Raw genomic sequence first — 19,399 nt, 5'->3', positions numbered from 1 at the left:
ATACTCACCAGAACAACTACATTAAGCTGTAGTTGTTCTGGTGACTATAGTGTCCCTTTAAGATGGGATAAAGACTCAAAAGCATGAAAAGAATGATAAACAGAATACAATATGCAAAAAGGAAAAGAGAAACAAAAAAGGCGGAAAGATGCACAAAAGGTGGGGGGGGGGGGGGCGTTAATAGTCACACAGAAGTAGTTGAATTTTGGGGGCGACAAAATACATCTTCACCAGACAAAAATCCTTGCACCGGCCCATGTTGCTAAACACTGACTTTTGTCTTGTTGACTGGGTGCTGCTTGGATTTACCACTTTTGTATTTACCAAAGCCAAAGCTAGTTGAAATTTGGTCACTGTGACCAAATGAGTACTATTCCTTCGGTTTCATTCGGTCTCTCAGTATCATTTCAGTACCATTTGCCCTTATAAATGCCTTCCCACTTTTTGAAAAGTGGGTCAAAGCACTCTGGCAGACAAGTCTCATTTCTCACGAAAATGCCTGGGAATATTCCTACAAGAAGAGAAAAATATTCATAAGGTAAGTATAATTTTATTTTTTATATATATTGGGCGCCCCTGTAACAGATCCTTTATAATCACTGCTTGACTTGGGAGAATTACAACGGATATACTCAGGCGGAGTGCGCTCTGTCACTTCCGGGAGTTCCATATGAATAAACTGTCGAACAGTTCCCCTTCCTCATAGGTAGAGTTTGTTTGTGCGAATAAACCTACGAACAGCTCTCTCCTGGCTTGTTGTGGAAAGAAGCAGGTGTTCGTATGATTTTACCGGTGTTAGCGAGTTAGAGTTCCAGACACTCGACGACCACATCCCCCTGCGTGTGTGCGACAAGATGGCTGCCGTTTTCTACAGCAAATGGCGTTCGGTTATACGAACAGCAACCACATAGAGAGATCACTTAAGTCGGTGGTTTCCCTGCAGTTAATGAGCCAGGGGGGTGGTCGGTGTTCGGCAGGTTTATCTACCAAACGCAGGGAAAGTGTTTCTGTTCGGGAAACTATAAAAACGAACCAGAAGGAAATGTCTCGAGAACAGAATGGAAAATAGTGAGTTTGGCACTATGTATATGGCCCATAGTCGGTGGGCAGGAGGCTAGCTTCCACACTCCTCCAGGAGTTTGTGGCAAATGTCCAGGGTAAGGAGCGTTTGTCACAGCCCATTACTATTTTTAAAGTGGGGTTAAATCTTTCGTTGTTGAGGGTTTTTCTTCTATATAACTATTTGCCTGATAGCTGCTAGCAATGCCATGTGGAAAATAGTTTGTGCTTTTTAAAACCTTAAGGATTTTATCTGTCACGCTCCAGAATTCAGGTGCAAATTTGGGTTCATTCAGAACCACTAATGTAAAGTTCAGACATTATTAAATAATTAACTAGGTCTGGATTTTGCAGTTTATCAGTTATTCACTAAAGTATGAATTCGAAGTGAATTTCAAATTTAAGGCCAGAGTAGCCAAACTGAAAGCATAGCTTTTTTTTTTACCTTAAAGCGAATAAGCCTTTAAAAAAACAGACAAAAAACGATATGTATATTAATATGTCTCTATTTCGGTCTCCCTGTATGGTCTGGGCAGTTATTATTTAGCTGCAAGTTAGCAGAATAATGCAGACACACTGTACTTCCCGTGACTATATCAGCCTAACCCATGTTGCCCCCTCTAATGCCCGCCAGACGGGAACTGGGCAGACACTGACAGACAACAGCCAAGCCTCCTGCTCTGTGATTGGCTGGAACCTTGCCGGTCACATTTCCGAACGTTGCGAATTGGATGAGATTCTAAAAGAACGGACTGTGACTGGAGTCTGTGGGCGGAGCAGGCGCCAAAATTAAACAGATTATCAAATGTGACAACGCGGGAGACACAGGACAGTTAGCAAGGGATCCAAGCTGTAGTATAGCGCAGATTAAAATTTAGCAATAGCATATTTTAGCACAGCATATTATAACCTAGTATAGTATGGCCACCACGCCGAAAAGAATGTGCATTGAGCTCACCCCATCACCGACCTCCACTTCCTCATCATCCCCAGGCAGGAGAAAGGTCAAGAGGATCTCTATAGAGGGCAACATTGGTAAGCTTGACTGGGATGCATGGGTCATGGCTGGGATGCATGACATGTTAGTGCAGGGGTCATGGCTGGGATGCATGACATGTTAGTGCAGGGGTCATGGCTGGGATTCATGACATGTTAGTGCAGGGGTCATGGCTAGGATGGGGTCATGGCTGGGATGCATGACCTGTTAGTGCAGGTGTCTTGCTCTGAAGGACCACCTAGCTTGGATTTACCGTGTCAGCTTTACATGCAGTGTTGATGTGCCTGCAGAATGTTTAGTATTCATATTGTCATTTAATCACTGGGGTCACAAAATACAGTACTTTACAATTAAAGCTGACACAGTTTTCCACACTGCTTGCAAAAATATTTAAAATGAATCAATACAGTCCTATTTAGATCATTTTATTGTAAGGTTCCCGCCAGACATATTCCTTTATTGAATGTCCTTTAGTTATTGTCCAATCACACCCCATGCTCCCGCTTCTATTCTTTGTTGCAGCTGTTCCCAGCTAGCGTGATAAAAAGAACAGCATGATAGCACTACTGTGTCATCAGGGATATATATTTCCTGTAAATAGCAGACATTTCCTTTTTATTGCTTTGTAAACGATCTCTTATAGTTTACCTCCATTAAACTGGATAGAAAGATTAAAAAAAATATATATATCATTAGTTTAAAATACAAAATAACTTAAGCTTTATGTTCATATATTTATTAAATACCAATACTATCTTGAATATTTTCTGGCTACAGGTTATTGATAATTAATAGGACAAAAGGGGTGTTGCATATAGAAATGTATTTTATTTTTTGGGTCTAGTTCTTACTGTAGGACAGACTGCTAAAGTATTGACTGAATTACAAATGATGGTCTTTATACATAACCACAACAAAATATATATTTTTTTAAATCCTACACTGATTTTTTTTTTTTTTCAATTCTTTATTTTTGTTGTGCGGGTGGGTACATGGTTTCGTCAGACGCCACAACAGCGTATTGCAGGATTTATACATTGTAGACAGTGACATAGATATTCGCACAGTTTTGTTTCTTTTGTTATCCAACATAACTATACGTTTGCATTACCGTATTAAAAGTAGGAATAAAAATTATACAGAGAACAGTCGCGGATCTCAATTGCAGGTATCATTTGTGTAAAACAATTGCGCAGAACGTTACGCATAACATTAACATATAACGAGTGTATAAAACGTTTGCATGTATTAGTTGCAGAGAACTGTTGCATGGAATGTAGCCTGAAATAGCTGCACATATCGGTTGCCTACACTGATTTTTAAATATTCATTTTCGTTTTTTTTCTACACCCACTCTGCATAATATAAAACACTGCAACATAAAATACACTGGGTGTTGTCTGTTTGTTATGGTATTGGTACAAACGACACCCATTGTTTGACTTTTGCCAAAGCAGAAGGTATAGTACAGTGATAACCTTCTGGACTACATTTCCCATGATGCTCAGCTAGCTATAGTATCTCTAGAGAGTGCTGCTTTTTATGTGTAAATATACCTGCATAGTTTTGTTTTTTTCTTAAAAATGCTGTTCTTTGCACAAAATGAGCAAGAATGCTTCTGATAAAGCATATACAAAAATACCAGCAAAAATGATCGGGTATGGGGACAGACACCTAATCCCCACCCCTGTGACTCATTAGGTCCTAGTGCTAGGAGAAACGGCTAGTGCTGTGGTTTCAGTGAGTGAAATGGTTCAGAGGCGTATATATAAAAATTTTTTATTTTTTTTTTTTATAACCTTGCTGACTTGCTAGAGATATGCATACTTCTACCCAAATTTGCTTATTAGTTTAATTAATTGCCACATGGAAATCCTGATTTTAATCCCAACAAAAATAAATAAAACAAACACATTGTAAGTACTATGCATATACTAATTAGAAGTTAATGGTGTTATGGCACAATATATGGTGGCTTGAGCCACACTAGTGTGTCACGCTATGTTGACTGAATACTACAATGAAATGTTTTACTTTTTTTTTGTATTATTATTCTTTATTTTTGCAGTGCATAAAGATAATTACAGACAAGCCCACAATGCCTCAACAGCTATAGCAGGCAGTTCAAAATACATATCAGGATAGATGTGTGGAATTTCAAAATAACAGCACTAATTTTATGGTGGAATAGATTCAGGCAAGACACATTTGTCTAAAAGATTGGCTGAAACTAAGCGGGTAGAGACAGGAGGCAAGTTAGACATAGCGATTAATATCAGGAAAGTAAGTGGATAAGCTTAGTTCAGGAGTATGTGAAGTGTAACACAAGTACTATTATGTCAGACGTGGTAAAGCATGCAGAGAAAATCAAGGTTAACATTCTGACAATATGGCTATAGTAATGGATATTACACTGTACTAATCAGACTGCGCATTCAGTTCACTTGTATTGCTGAGGCCACCTGCACCAATCAGATCTTTGTATAAGAAATAAGTAAAAGTAGCAAGAATGAATACAAAATAAAGAAGCTGCTGCTGCAAAACATAGCTTGGCGTCTAGTAGGTATGTCGGCTTTAAAGCATTAAAGTCAGCCAATTCCAACACTGGGCTTGATGCGTGTATCCGAACTAAGTCCCGAGGAGACCAGTTGAGGCGCCCCTCCAGGCCCGTCTGAGAACTGGCACTACAATTTCACATATTCTGTGTCTCTCCGAGGCTAAGTCCTTCCCCGATGGGGGACTGGGGAAGCGTCTCTGTCGGCGCTTTCTGAGGCGCCGAGCGGTCCTTTGCAGACGTGGGTGGTGTATGGTGGTCGAACCCCAAATTGCTCTCAGCCTGGGAGGGCAAACTGCAATAGTAGAGGTGAGCATGGTGGTAGCTGTGCTTGGTTGGGGTCTCTTTGGTGTTTCTCCTCTCTGAGCTCCCACAGCAGACTTGGATGCAGGTGTCAGTTGCTGTGCACAATGCTCAAGCTTCATCCAGAACAACTCAAATATTGCCTCACGCTCATCTGACATTGTGAGGCATTGCATGTGGAATTATTGACTCAGCGGGCATTAGGATAACCCCCCCCACCAGCCCAGCACTTGTTTGGCGAGATATAGGCCGCGTCCCTTGCCCTCCAGCAAACAGCAGGCCACAGGTAGTTTCAGGACCCAGTAAGAGCTTGACAGAGCTGAGAGTGTTCAGGCGTCTTAAGTCGCTTATGCAGCAGATATAGTTCTAATATGTACAGGATTACTTGATTTTTTTTTTGCTAAAATCAAATGCAAGTAGAGGAGCTCTCTCAGCCTGCTTCCTGCCTGTACGGTTATTTTTTTAAAAATTTTTTGAAAAAAGGTGTTGTAAGGAGAGGAGAGCGTAGTGTCACTGACCTAGCTCTAGATATATTTTTCTTACAAGCTAATTGGTTTAAAGTAGGGATCGACCGATCATCGGTCTGGCCGATATTCTGAATTTTCAGCAATATCGGTATCTGCCTATAAAGATACCGATATTGGCGATAATGCGGACGGGGCTTACTGTGCTTACTGTGCAAACTGGTAAGTGTGGGGTAAGCTTGAATTAGTCCATGCTCCCTATCTATCTACCATAGTGCCCCTGCTCCCCTATCTACCCCAGTGCCCCTATTCCCCGTCTATCATAGTGCCTGTGCTCTCCATCTGCCCCTGCTCCCTGTTTACCATAGTGCCCCTGCTCGCCTATCTACCCCAGATTCCTACTCCACATATTTACACACAAACACACTGCATCCACTACACAAACACACACACTGCACTGAGTGTTCTTGCAAACACACCTGGGAGATGAGACTAAAAAAATCTGTGATGAAAACTTAAAATATTAGTATCCTTTATTGACTATTGAATTCCAAAAGAACTGAATGTGCTTAGGCGTTTAATTATTTCTGCTTACATTTCTTTCCAAACAGCTGCAGGCAAATCCACATTTGTTAGTATCCTTAAGAAATGTAATGACGATTGGGACGTTGTTCCTGAACCTATTGCAAGATGGTGCAATGTCCAAAGCTGCCAAAATGAATTTGAGGTACGTAATGTTCATGTGATTTTTATGTAATCTATATTAAAGGGTTACTCTAACCCTTTAGGTTTCACCCGGAATCCAGTGCCCGTCAAAGATCCCGGCGCTGATCTTCCATGCCCCCTCTGACGTCACTGGAGCTATACGTGGTCCAATTACAGGCTTCTCAGAGAAGCCTGAGACTGGTCTGTTTTGTCAGGTCAGAGCGCATGCGTGCACTCTGGATATGGAAGTGAGTTTTTTTTTTCTTTAGAAACAAAACTATGTGCAATGGACGGAAGCTGGTGAAGCGCAATGTGGGTGGGAGGGAGAAGAAATCTTTTCCTTGCAGGCACTCTGCCTGCAAGGGGAAGATTTTTGTGTTTGTCAGCAGCGTGCAATGTGCACTGACGACAGACGTTTATTTATTTTTTTTATGCACAGAATTGATATTGGTCAGCCCAGAACGCTTAAGTCACATGTGCTGGGGGTGCAACTAGCCCCCAGCACACAATTTTGTTTCTGATTGAAACACTGCACATATATTTATGTGCAGTGTTTCAAGCACAAAAACCGCAAATACATATTATTACCAAGGTGACTTAAAGGGACACTCCAGTGCCAGGAAAACAAATCTTTTTCCTGGCACTGCAGGTCCCCTCTCCCTCCCACCTCCCATCCCCGGTTGCTGAAGGGGTCAAAACCCCTTCAGTGACTTACCAGAGGCAGCGACGATGTCCCTCGGCGCTGCTTCTTGGTCCGCCCACACTCCTCCACGTCAGCCGGTCGGGGAGACTGATCATGCCCGCCGGCAGGGGAGACCTAGTGCGCATGCGCGGCAATGCTGCGCACGCGCATTAGACCTCCCCATAGGAAAGCATTGAAATCATCCTATGGGGATTTCAGCTATGCTGGAAGTCCTCACATTGCGTGAGGACATCCAGCGAGGCTATAGCACAGAAAATCTGTGCTATAATCCCGGAAGTGCCCTCTAGTGGCTGTCTAGTAGACAGCCACTAGAGGAGGAGTTAACCCTGCAAGGTAATTATTGCAGTTTATAAAAACTGCAATAATTACAGTTGCAGGGTTAAGGGTAGTGGGAGTTGGCACCCAGACCACTCCAATGGGCAGAAGTGGTCTGGGTGCCTGGGGTGTCCCTTTAAGTGGTCTTGGTGGTTGGAGTAACCTGTTACTTCGACAGTTTATGAAATAAAGACCGTTTCCACATTTAAGCCCGCTAGTGCTTGCATATAGATCATGACATTAGTGATGGTGTGGGTGACTGAATTGAAATGCTGGTGAACGAGTAGAGATTTGTACTTTTTAAGTTTGTGTTGGTTTCTAAAATTCCTTTCTTTTTTTTCTTTTTTTTTTTTGTCAGAGTTAATGTCATGTTGTTATGAAAAATGAATATTAGATATTTGACATTGTAAGATAAAATTATTATTGTGACTTTTGGGGAAGGCGATGTGGTGTTTTATTTCATTTACTGACTTTCTTTCTTTTTTGGTTTTCTCGTACCCCTTTTCCCTGAATAGGAGTTGACTACGTCTCAGAAGAGTGGTGGTAACCTCCTCCAGATGATGTATGAAAAACCTGACCGTTGGTCCTTCACATTTCAATCCTATGCTTGCCTGAGTCGCATTAGGGCACAGTTAAAAGCTTTTGGAGGGAAGTTGAAAGAAGCTGAGAACCCTGTGCTCTTTTTCGAACGTTCTGTGTATAGTGATAGGTAAGAAAATACTTTTATTGGTAAACCTTCCCAGACTGACAGAGGTGGGCTTTTGCTACAGCTGGTTCCAAAAACATTTCCCCAAGAGTATCCACTATATTGGATATAGGCCACCCTTGGTATCTCATCAACTTAGGACCATGATGATCAGCCAAGCTTGATGAGTGTCATGATGGCAGCGGTTGACTACTTGTCCATGAACTACATTGTTGTTTTTTTTTTCTGCTGAGGATATTTATTTATTTGTGTAGCCATGAGAAGATAATTTTGTTCAACTCCAGCTCATATTTGTTGTCTGTCACCCAGCTCTTTCTCACTGTGATTTAAATACTAAACTCTAGTCTAAAGCTAACTGAATTGCCGTTTTACTGTTACTGCAATTGTCTTTAGTCAATAAACCCCACAATGCTCATATGTTACTTAAAGGAACACTATAGGGTCAAACATGTGTTAAAACCACCTGGCCCCTCTTGCCTTCCTAAATATAATACAATCTTTCTTGTATTCAAGCCTGCAGCTGTTGGCTCTGCCTCTGACCTGCCCACTGTCTGTTGATTTCATGAGAAGTAGTGGTCTGAGCCAATCACAATGCTTCCTCAAAAGATTGACTGAGTCTGCGAAGGAGGCAGATCAGGGAAAGAGCCAGCAAGAGTCAAACACACCTCATGCAAATCAGCAACTCCCCATAGAGATGAATTGAATCAATGTATCTCTACGAGGAACATTCATTGTCTGCATGCAGAGGGTGTTGACACTGAATGGCAGTGTTGCTCACACTGTTCACCACTGACCCAGGAAGCACTTCTAGCTGCCATCTAAGAAGTGGGCCAGTGGAGTTATCACTAGGCTGTAATGTAAACACTACATTTTCTCTGAAAAGCACTGTTTACAGCAAAAAAACTGAAGGGAATGATTCTACTCACTAGAAAAAAAATCAATAAGCTGTAGTTGTTTTGGTGACTATAGTGTCCCTTTAATTTTAAAAATAAAGAAGTTATTTTAATCTGTTTGAAGCTGATTTGTGATCCTGTGCTTTAAAGCTGTTTTTGTCTTACTTTTTTAAAAAAATTAGTAGGGGCACAAGTATTACATTTTTGTTGCATGTATACAATGCATACAGCCTACTCTTTCAATTAAAACATTGCACATTGATACTTTACCATATTTGTTTCTGCAACCCTTAAAGGGGAAACTGGCATTTCCAATATTATGTTTACTTACACTAAATGTCACAAATGTGTATTTGTGAAGTATGAAAATTAAATATGGAAATACACAAATGTTTATCCTGCAACTGGGTGCCTCCATCTCGGCTCCCTGTCAATCATTGTTATAAGCTCTGTCCTTTGCATAAATCAATAAAGTGCCTTTCACACTTCTCAAATAGTAATAAAAGTGCATGTGCAGCCCTATGCAAAATCTAATTTTGGCCTGTAAAAGCTTAGTACTTTTTTTCTGCTGCTTTGCCTTGTCTGAACTGGACTATGAAATAATTGGCTACACGTTTCATTCAAATTTAAAGGGAATCGGAGCATCTCATGACATTTTTTTTTTCATGTTTTATTTAATGGTGTACATTCCAGAAAGGTGACAGTCCCCCTTTAAGACTGAACCAAAGTATAGCATTCTCCAGCTCCACAACAAATCAACCCCATTTTTCTTCCTTCTCTTCTCGCATCAAGACATAACACGGCATGGTCTATCTTTCTTTCCAGATATATCTTTGCATCAAATTTATTTGAAGCAGAGTGTATGAATGAAACTGAATGGACTGTTTACCAGGACTGGCATGAGTGGATGAATAATCAGTTTGGAGCAGATCTAGAATTAGATGGGATCATTTATCTTCGAGCCAATCCTGAGGTAATTACACCTTAACCTGATCCAAGCATCTGCTCCCGGATAAAACCTTTTATTAAAAGATGCTGGGTTCCCATATTTGAAAAGTGACTCGTTAAAGATAAGTAATCTGTAAACCTTTTTCTTTTTAAATGTATTTTCCTTACTTTTCTCAAACTAGGCAAATATAGGTTTAGGGGGGACAACTCCTGTACTGTTAGAACTTGGTTTTCAGATTATTATTTTTTTTGTTTTGCTTAATGAATAAACATTTGATACATGGTGTATTGGTGTATTGTCTTTCCGGAAGCATCCCTGTGAAAATGGTTAGAATGTGGCAACAGGTTGGATGCACATGGTTCCATTACTAGAGTGCTTTGTGGCATTCAAATGGTGCCTAGCAGATGCACCAAAATGATTTATCTTATTAGCTACATTGCTGACATGGAGCAAGATGAATGCCTGGATTAAAGGAACACTATAGGGTTAGGAATACAAACATGCACTGGTTCATTTTCTACTCTGGGGGCAGATATTATATTGTTTATTAAATCTGTTTAAAGTGGTGTCAAATCTGTCTGATTTTTGGATCAAGATTTAAAGCTTTATTCAATTGGTTTTGAACTAGGTTCTCTTTACCCTGTATGGTACGTTCTATCTAATGCTTCATTTTATCTTCGTTCCATTTTCATTTTAGAAATGTTTAAACCGGATCTATTCCCGTGGTAGGGAGGAAGAACAGGGAATTCCCGTGGAATATCTAGAGAAACTTCACTACAAGCATGAATGTTGGCTTCACCACAGAAACATGAGGTTGGCTAAACATATTTAATGGGCAGGCTAAAGAAAGGTTTAATTTTTTTATATTTTCTAAATAATGCTATATTTTAATGGACCTTGCATTACATATTAACATTCTAAAACCCACAGTTCTGTATGCTATTTAGTGTCTCCATCTCAAGTTTGACTTGCCTGTTTCCTATATCACTAGAGAGGATACAGCAAACATGCATCGGAAGGGTAGGTTTAGCAAAATACAAATTAAAGTACATGAACCATTTTCAGGTAAACCAAACAATATAGCATATAATGCATATGTTTAAATTTTAATATAGTGTGTGTAAAATATATATTATATTTATATTACAAAACATTGTGACAAATTAAGTAGAGAAGAGAGTTGGGGTGCAAGGGAGGCTGAGGAAATATTGAGGTTATACATACTGGGAGGAACAGCAGGTGTGAGTGCTCATGGTGGTTAGATGTGAAATCGTGTTACAATGTGTAATTGCAGAGCCTGTTTACCTTTGAGCTGACTCAAATTTAGTTAACAATTAAGCTTCTATATTTTTCCAGAGAGGCATGAGATTTCTAAATTAAATTCCATATAGTGCCTGGCCCCTTCCACTTCCGGGAGTTTGACCTGAACCTGTCTGACAGGTTTCTATGTTATTGGCACAAGGGTTGACTTAATACTATAGTAATGTGGTGGGTGTGAGTTTGCACTCTGAAGCATGTTCAAAAGTCATCCATTCTACCAGCTGACATAGACAGCTAGATATACACACAAAAAACACTGCACAGACAGCAAAAATAGGATGTTATGATATATATAATGATGAACTGTCTATTAAAGGAAACGCATTTGGAGGCACTATAAAACTACATCAGTTAGTATGGGGCTGCTAAGCCCAGGTATTGTGCACCACTAGGGTTTCATCTCATTCTGACATGGGCATGTTGGGAATCAGGGGGCCGTAAGGTCACTCTTGATTTGTGTGTACATTCCAATGAAAATCACACTTCATATATTTTAATTGTACAAAGTTGAAGCTGTATGTGAAAGTTAATTTAAGGGAATATTATTGCTGGGGTAAAATGTTGATTTTAGATAAACAAGTGTTCTGTTCCACAAGTTCTATTCAAATGGCAAACTGCTTCAGTAATCCACTAAACCAAGCCTATGATTTTTAATGACTGTTTCTCCGCTATATATATACAGCTTGCATTTAAATAGACTTGTTAAGGAACTAATATATATGAAATCTGACTACTTAGTATGACATGCCTTCGTGTGCTGTAATTGTATTCTTAAGGGACAAAATCAAATGGTCTTAATTAAGTGGTAAATGTTAATTAGACAGTGCAACTATCAGACTGATCAATTTTATATATTTATGGTGTAGTTTAATTTAATTTAATTAAATTAGCTGTAAAGTTGATGTTGAGTCTCCGTATGTTAGCTTTGGTTAACTCATTAAAAACAAATACTGCAGGTCAGCAGTAAATAAATAAAAACGGGAATTTGATTTTGAGTGAAAAAACACCCTAAATTGGAGGTTACTTAAAATATACAGTATAGTTTTGACACTAGATCACAAGGAAGTTTATTTTGTAAGTAGCTTCTTTAAAGGGGAAGAAAATCGTGCTTATGTGTAAATTTCTTGTGGAAACTGTCTCCTTGGCTGAGATCATCAAGATAATCTCAGCCAATTCACTGCTTTCCCACAGGAAACCATTGAAAGGCTAGTGGTAATTCAATTAGAACAGCAACATTTTCCCCTGCCTAGTTAAAACTAGATGACATGCACCCAAATCACTTCAGAGTCCCTTTAAGCATTGCCTTTCTGAAGAGTTTTTAGTAAAAATATACAATATAAGCTGTATATTGGCCCGTGTGTCACCTCTAAATTTCCCTGTTTTTAAAGGATGGAGTCTAATTACTTACAAGAAATTCCTATCCTGACATTGGACGTGAATGAAGATTTTAAAGATGATGAACACAAGCAAGTAAACTTAATAGAAAAGGTATGTAACTACTTATCATTGGTAAAACTTTTGTTGTCTATCGTAGCATTTGATGAGGGTTAACACATAAATGTATCTCTTTAAAGCTGTATAAGTTTCGTGCTCCACCACAGGTTAAATGGCATATCTGATTCTAGAATACAAATGAAAACCTTGATTGGCTTTGTCTCTTGTCCTCATAACCTTTTGTATTTTACAGGTTTATTGTTTTGGTTTTTCTTTTTCCCAAGAAACACTTAAAGATGTATGCTTTGCTTGTTTGCCAAAACTTGCCTGTAGGTTTCAATTACCTTATGCCTATGAATTCTTTAATCTTAGCGTAGTTCCACGACTCTGCCACATTAGAAAAAGGAATTGCACCAATAAATGACCATGAGAGAGCAGAACTAAAATAAAGGTGCTGCTTGCAGAAAAGCCATCTCGCTAATCTCTGCCATAGCGACCAAACTGCATTATAGGGAATAATGTTTAGATGGTCCCAAGTATTGAGTGACTCACTTCTTCTGATGAGCACATATCACACTTTGCCAAAGAAATATAGGTAAAGGGTACCATTGCCAGAGTGTCTGCATCACTGGGGTGGTGCATCCAGCTTTTGAGAGCAGACTCAAACCTGTAGGAAGGACTAGGGAAAAGTGTCATGTTTGTGTAAAAATCACAATAACTGCATAGTTGTAGTAAATGAATGGCTACTAAAGCAAATATAACATTTACCTCTATATATATATATATATATATTTTTTTTTTTTTTGTGTGCTGCATATCTCTTTATTTAAAAACAAACAAACAAAAAACCTATTAAGCATTTGTAAACTAACAAATATATATGTATTTATAACCACATAGTGGTGTTCTAAAGAGACATTATTAAAAGTGAACAGTTTTGCATTAAAAACTGTTTCTTTGTAAGATGCATTTTTAAGCTTTCTGCCTAGTAGTACTGTACACAAACGGCACGACTATATTATCTAGAGATGCCTCCTTAAGTAGCGCTGAAATCAATGGGTATCTACTAGACTGCTGCCTACCTGGGTGTGGAATTATTATTTTGTTTGTTTATTTTTCCATTTGATGTTTTTTACTGACATTTTCATCAACTTAACAGGAGGAAGGGTAGGGTACAGAAGGAACGAAGGAGGGGAGAGGCATACATAAATTCCAGTGGTAGTGTATTCACAACTGCATTTACATTTGTGACGTACACTTTTTTATTACACATTTGTGCTTATATACAACGTGGCAGTTAAACCTTACTTTAGCCCTGGTATAACATATCCCATGCTCCCAGTCTATATTAGTACCCTCTGTGATATGCTGTGGCCTACAAGTTCTAGGTACCTAAGTGTCACCAAGTCGTTGGAAGCCCACCCGATCTCCAGGTGCTCCAAAGCCCCTAAGCCTCTACGGCTATTGTCGTCATAGGGAAGACACTGCGGTAGCTGTTTTCATAGATGTGTTGGGTGTCTATCTCTTTACATAGTTCCATCAACTGTGGGGGCCTTGAGGATTTCTACAATCTTGCTATTGTCCTCTGGGCTGTCAGGAGGATGTGAAAGGCCAATTTCTGTATCTGTAGGTATGTGTAGCAGAAGGCATGTTAATGGTGTGAAGGGTAACAGTGTGAGTGTGATTTTCTGTATCAGATGGTGAACTGCTTTCCAGAAGCTGGCGATGATATTGCAGTGCCACCAAATGTGAAGTACTGTGCCCACCTGTGTCCCATATCTCCAGCAAACTGGGGATGAATCTGGGTATATTTTGTGGATGCATGTGGGCACCATGTACCTCCTATATAGTGAAAAGTTTTTCGTTTATTTGGTGTAAGCAATTGAGATAGATACGTAACCCCTTTATTTACCCATGGTTTGGTATTGAAAGTTGATATGCAGTATGTGACAGTTTTAAGGGGTGGAGCCAGTGATAGGGGGGTAGGGCTTTATAAGTTGTGCCTGGTCTTGTCTCGGGCTCGCACCGCAAGTTTGATTTGCTCCAGCAATAGCGGGACAAGTGGCCGTAAGCGTGGTGGGTAAGTCAAAGGGCTTCATGGCCTGCTTTTCACCCATTGTGGTGGGGAAGGACCGATTTCAACACTGCTGCCTGGTAATATGCTTTAATATCTGGGAGGACGAGGCCGCCTTGTCCCGTCTGCCTGTAGCAAGTTCCCTGGTACCCGAACCTCGTGCCCTTTCCCACACAAATCTAGATATGTCTTTTTGAGTTGTCTGGAGATAGGACAGGGGTACCTGGATCGGTAAGGTGCAGAACAGGTAATAGAGCCTAGGTAAACTAGACATTTTGATCGTCGCAACCCGTTCTGTCCAGGTCAAAAAAAGGGAACCCCACTTTTTCGTGAAGCTATCCGTTGGCTTTTTAGTAAAGGTCAGGCCTAAATATTTGATGATATCCGTTCTCCACTCAAAGGAGTAATCCCTTGTGAGAGTGGATAATGTTTGGGGGTGTAATAAGACATCACCCCATATTCCTTAATTAGGTCGAGTAAGTGTGGTAGTGAAACCGCTGGTCGGGAGATATACGAGAGTATATCGTCCCCAAATGCGCTATTTTTTTTTTATTTATTTTTTTACGCCGTTTAGGCCTATCCCGTGAATATCTGTGTGGTTCCGGTTCTGGCACAGAAGTGGCTCTAGGGCTAGGACGTATAAGAGCATAGGGGGCACCCTTGCCGCGTTCCATTTGTTAAGGAAACCAGGTCGGAAAGGAAACCAGCTTGCAACACCTGCGCTGTAGGGTCTGAGTACAATGCAAAAATTAGTTTTAAGAACTTGGTGGAAAATCCATATTGTATGAGCGTTTGTTTTCATTTTTTTTAACTCTGACCAAGGGGCTAAAGCAGTACTTGCCCTGACACACAATTTCATATTATAAAGTTTGAAGACCCTGCTTAGACCTGGACATTTGCAGGGTCATTCACTAAATCTGGAAAAGTACTCCATCTCCGTAATAGTCACAACTGGCTATGGTTAAGGAAATATTTTTCAGAGGTGCAAAAAGATTCATGGAATAACACGAAGTTTTAAAAAAAATATCCAATAATAGTGCAAGTACCGTATATACTCTAATATAAGTCGAGACCCCTAATTTTACTCAAAAAAAACTGGAAAACTTATTGACTTGAGTAGAAGACTAGGGTGGGAAATGCAGCAGCTAGTGGTACATTTCTAAATAAAATTAGATCCCCCAAAATTTTTATTAATTGAATTTTTATTTACAGTGTGTATGTAATGAGTGCAGTGTGTGTGTGTGTGTATGAGTGCAGTGTGTGTATGTGATGCAAAGCCTTGGTGGGGGGTGGGCATTTTTTTATTATTATTTTTTTTCTTATTTTATTGTTATTTACATTTGTATTTATATTTCTTTCGTCCCCCCCCCCCTCTCCTTCCCTGGTGGTCCAATGGATGGGCTGTGTAGGAGGGGGGCTGGCAGAGAGCTGTTACTTACCTTTCCTGCCGCTCCTGTCAGCTCCCTTCTCTCTCCTCCGGTCAGCTCCCTTCTCCTCCACTGCAAGTCTCGCGGTGTGAGTGCCGCGCGGCACTCACACCGCGAGACTTGCAGTGGAGGAGAAGGGAGCTGACCGGACCGGAGGAGAGAGAAGGGAGCTGCAGGAAAGGTAAGTAACAGCTCTCTGCCAGCCCCCAACAGGACCGCCGGGCTTGTAATGAGCCCGGTGGTCCTGGTATGTATTATGGCAATGTAAGTTGCCATAATACAGACATTGACTCGAGTATAAGTCGAGTTGGGGATTTTCAGCACAAAAAATGTGCTGAAAAACTCTACTTATACTCGAGTATATACGGTAAATGCTTAGAAACCCTATTATCCTTAATATGTGCAACCATAGAACAATACAAGTACAGTCAAACTAAGTAGGGCATATCCATATCATTTTCTATCGAGAGATCAAACGGCAGAAATGAAACCTTTACATGATTAAGACATTTTAAATATCTTGCTTTCTGTACAGTAATTTTCTGTGTATAAGACAACCCCTAGTTTTTGGGCCCAAAATTAAGAAATCAATATTTTAAACATCAAATAGAACAACTTTGATATTTTAGAAGTGACTTCTGATTGTCATGCCTCCCCTGTGCTACGGTACTCTGTGAAGTTAATGACTCTATAGTGCATGCTGGGAGACTACAGCACCCACAATACAGCAGGTGGTGTGTGGGCATGCTGGGACATCACAGTAGTATATCCTCTGCTCCCTGATCTCCATTTCCTTCCCCATAAATATAAATCAGAAAGCAAGACCTACCTGAGATGGAGAAAACCTTAATATGGCTGCTCTTTTTATGGTGTGGCATGTCTCTGGAGCTCAATTGATTTTAAGTGCTGATGTGTGCTGCAGCTCCCACGCATATAGGGACCTCTTCCTCCTTGCCAGAGCATTCAGAAGTGGATCATCAGATAGAAGGCCTGGTATGTGTGGGGGCCATGGCACACTGAAATGTGACAGGTGCCATCTTAACTTAGGACCTGCGCAAGAGTGTTTTTGTTTTTAGCCCTTGCAGTGACATCCCATGTATAAGACTGCCCCCCAATTTTAGACAAAAAAAACAACTTTAGGAAAACACATAGCCTTGTACATGGAAAAATACGATGCGTGTGTGTATATATATACATACACACACACACACCACAAAATGAGTACTGGAACAAATAAATCAGAAAACTCCAGAATCACCACTTTTTGGCTAATAGTCTTTCTCAAGGCAGGTTGCTCCCTGTATTCTGAAATTATGGTGACAGTATAGAATTTTGTGACCAGTTTTTAACTCCTCATTTTAATACATACATAGTCCAGTAGAAAACAAGACTATGTATACTGGTATAGCTGCCTATTTTGCCCGTCTCTCTGTTCTGGTGTGCCCAGTGCTGAAGATGTAATAAGACAATATGTGTCTTATACCTTTGTAAATGTGTTTGTTTTTACAGGAAGTGTAAACGTCATCAGTGTTTTTTTTAAGAGAAAAAGAAGTACTTTTTATTCTATGTAACAGTTTAGAAAGCTTAAGTGTAAATACTCTGTTTTTCCAAAAAGTTTGTCAGTAATTTATGTGTGTGTGTGTATATATATATACATATACACACACACACACACATTCATCCTATTTTTTTTTTTTTAATTGTAAGTGGTGCAGCCTTTCAAACTTTTAAGTGCTACGTCTGACTAGTTGTGTCTGTAGCTCATCTCTAGGTGGCAGTGTTGGACTTTGTGTGTGTGTGTGGTTGCTCATTTCTGCTAGAGGTTTATTCATTTAACACTGAGGGTTGGATTCTCTTAGCAGAGTAATACCAAAGTTGCTCAGAGAATCAAGCCTGGGTACTGTGATGTGAACTGAATTGCAAAGTTTAGACTGGAAAAACCAAGCCATGGCTATACTTCTTTTAAAGAATTTTTCCAAAACACTTTTTAGCGAAATTTAGCAATTTGCAGGGTTAGACACTAAAATGAGAATTCAAAGTGAATTTTACATTTTAAGACCGAAGAAGCAGACCCTGGAGACATATCTGACTTAGAGAATATTACCAATTCAGCTTTTATGACCTAAAATTTACTTTGAATTCTCACTTTAGTGAATAACCATGTTATTTTCAATTCGGTACCATTCTAAGTTTATTGAATAAACCCCCCTAGTCTTGAGGCATATACTAGTATAAACTGGTGCCTATAAATAATTAACATAAGCTGGAAATGAATTATATTAAGTCATGATTTTATTCTGTAATAATCTGAATGTCTGCATAATAAAAGGACACTTTTTATTGCTGTGTAGATCAGTTTAGAGAGCAATATAATGAGCGATAAAAGTAACCTGTGTCTTTGTTTTTCTTTTCCCAGGTTAAAGAATTCTTGAGCACTTTATAGCACATTAATGACAGACTGGTGTGTAGCAATCTGGACCATACACTTCCACTGGAAAAGAACGTGATTTGGATTTAGAAGACAGAACCTGTCTGACAAAAGTTGTTGTTGTTGTTTTTTTTTCTCTCTCTCAAACTACAGATAGCTTTTTAAATTACTTGAATCCTCTGTGCATAGACAATTATTTGTAGGATAGACAAAGTATGAAAATGGGAAAAATCTAAGCACCAGTTCTCAATAATATGCCATGCTATGCCGTTATGTTGTCATTGCTGGTTACTGATGCTGAAATGGCTTATTTTCTTTTTGAGGCAAGAACAGTTCTTTAATCCACCACCAAGGATAAGTTTTTCCCTGCAGCCTTATCCTTCTGCGATGACTGTGCAAAGTGAGGGCTTAGGCCAGCATGGAGGGCTGGACCCTGCCTCCATTGGATGTCAGTCGCCAGCATTCTATTCATGTTGATGCCAATTGTTATGCACAGATTTAACATTAGCTAGCCTTGAACTCTCAATGCATTTGGCAACTTCATCAGCTGTCTTGGTATGTACAGCATGCTGTAATGCTGCACATACAGACTCCTTGCACTATGTACACTTCAACACGCCTAAGTGGTCATGGTGCTTGGAGAAACACTTCAGCAAACTATTCAGTTATGAAAAAAGTCAGTTGTTTTTATTTTATTTTTTTTCCCCTTTACTCCGTTGCCTACGAAGAGTATTTCTTTTCAAATAATTGTAACTGTTTTCCACGTGGGACAGTGTAACATGAGTTGTGTACAAAAAATTAAATTAAAACAGATGTGGTCAATATGACGTCCACCTAATGTCCTCCCTTATGCCTCTAGCCACAGGGGTTATCTAGAATGGAGTATATCTTATACAGTTGCAAGCAAAAGTATGTGAACCCTTTGGAATGATATGGATTTCTGCACAAATTGGTCATAAAATGTGATCTGATCATCATCTAAGTCACAACAATAGACAATCACAGTCTGCTTAAACTAATAACACACAAAAAATGAAATGTTGCCATGCTTTTATTGAACACCATGTA

The 19,399-nt window shown here is 39.7% G+C and overlaps 1 protein-coding gene across 1 annotated transcript; it reads left to right on the top strand.

The window, feature by feature from the left end:
* Positions 1-1,933: 1,933 nt before the first annotated feature.
* On the top strand, positions 1,934-19,213 carry DCK (deoxycytidine kinase). Its single transcript, XM_063425316.1, has 7 exons — positions 1,934-2,094; positions 5,989-6,104; positions 7,616-7,809; positions 9,525-9,672; positions 10,346-10,461; positions 12,357-12,456; positions 18,320-19,213. Exons 1-7 carry the CDS (start codon positions 1,980-1,982, stop codon positions 18,344-18,346), a joined length of 816 nt encoding a protein of 271 aa, XP_063281386.1. The 5' UTR covers positions 1,934-1,979; the 3' UTR covers positions 18,347-19,213.
* Positions 19,214-19,399: the final 186 nt, after the last annotated feature.

The sequence above is a fragment of the Pelobates fuscus genome, chromosome 6 (genome assembly GCF_036172605.1).
Source record: "Pelobates fuscus isolate aPelFus1 chromosome 6, aPelFus1.pri, whole genome shotgun sequence".
NCBI classification, from domain to species: domain Eukaryota; kingdom Metazoa; phylum Chordata; class Amphibia; order Anura; family Pelobatidae; genus Pelobates; species Pelobates fuscus.
The sequence above is the reverse complement of the archived record's forward strand: the minus strand, read 5'-3'. Positions and strand labels throughout refer to the sequence as shown.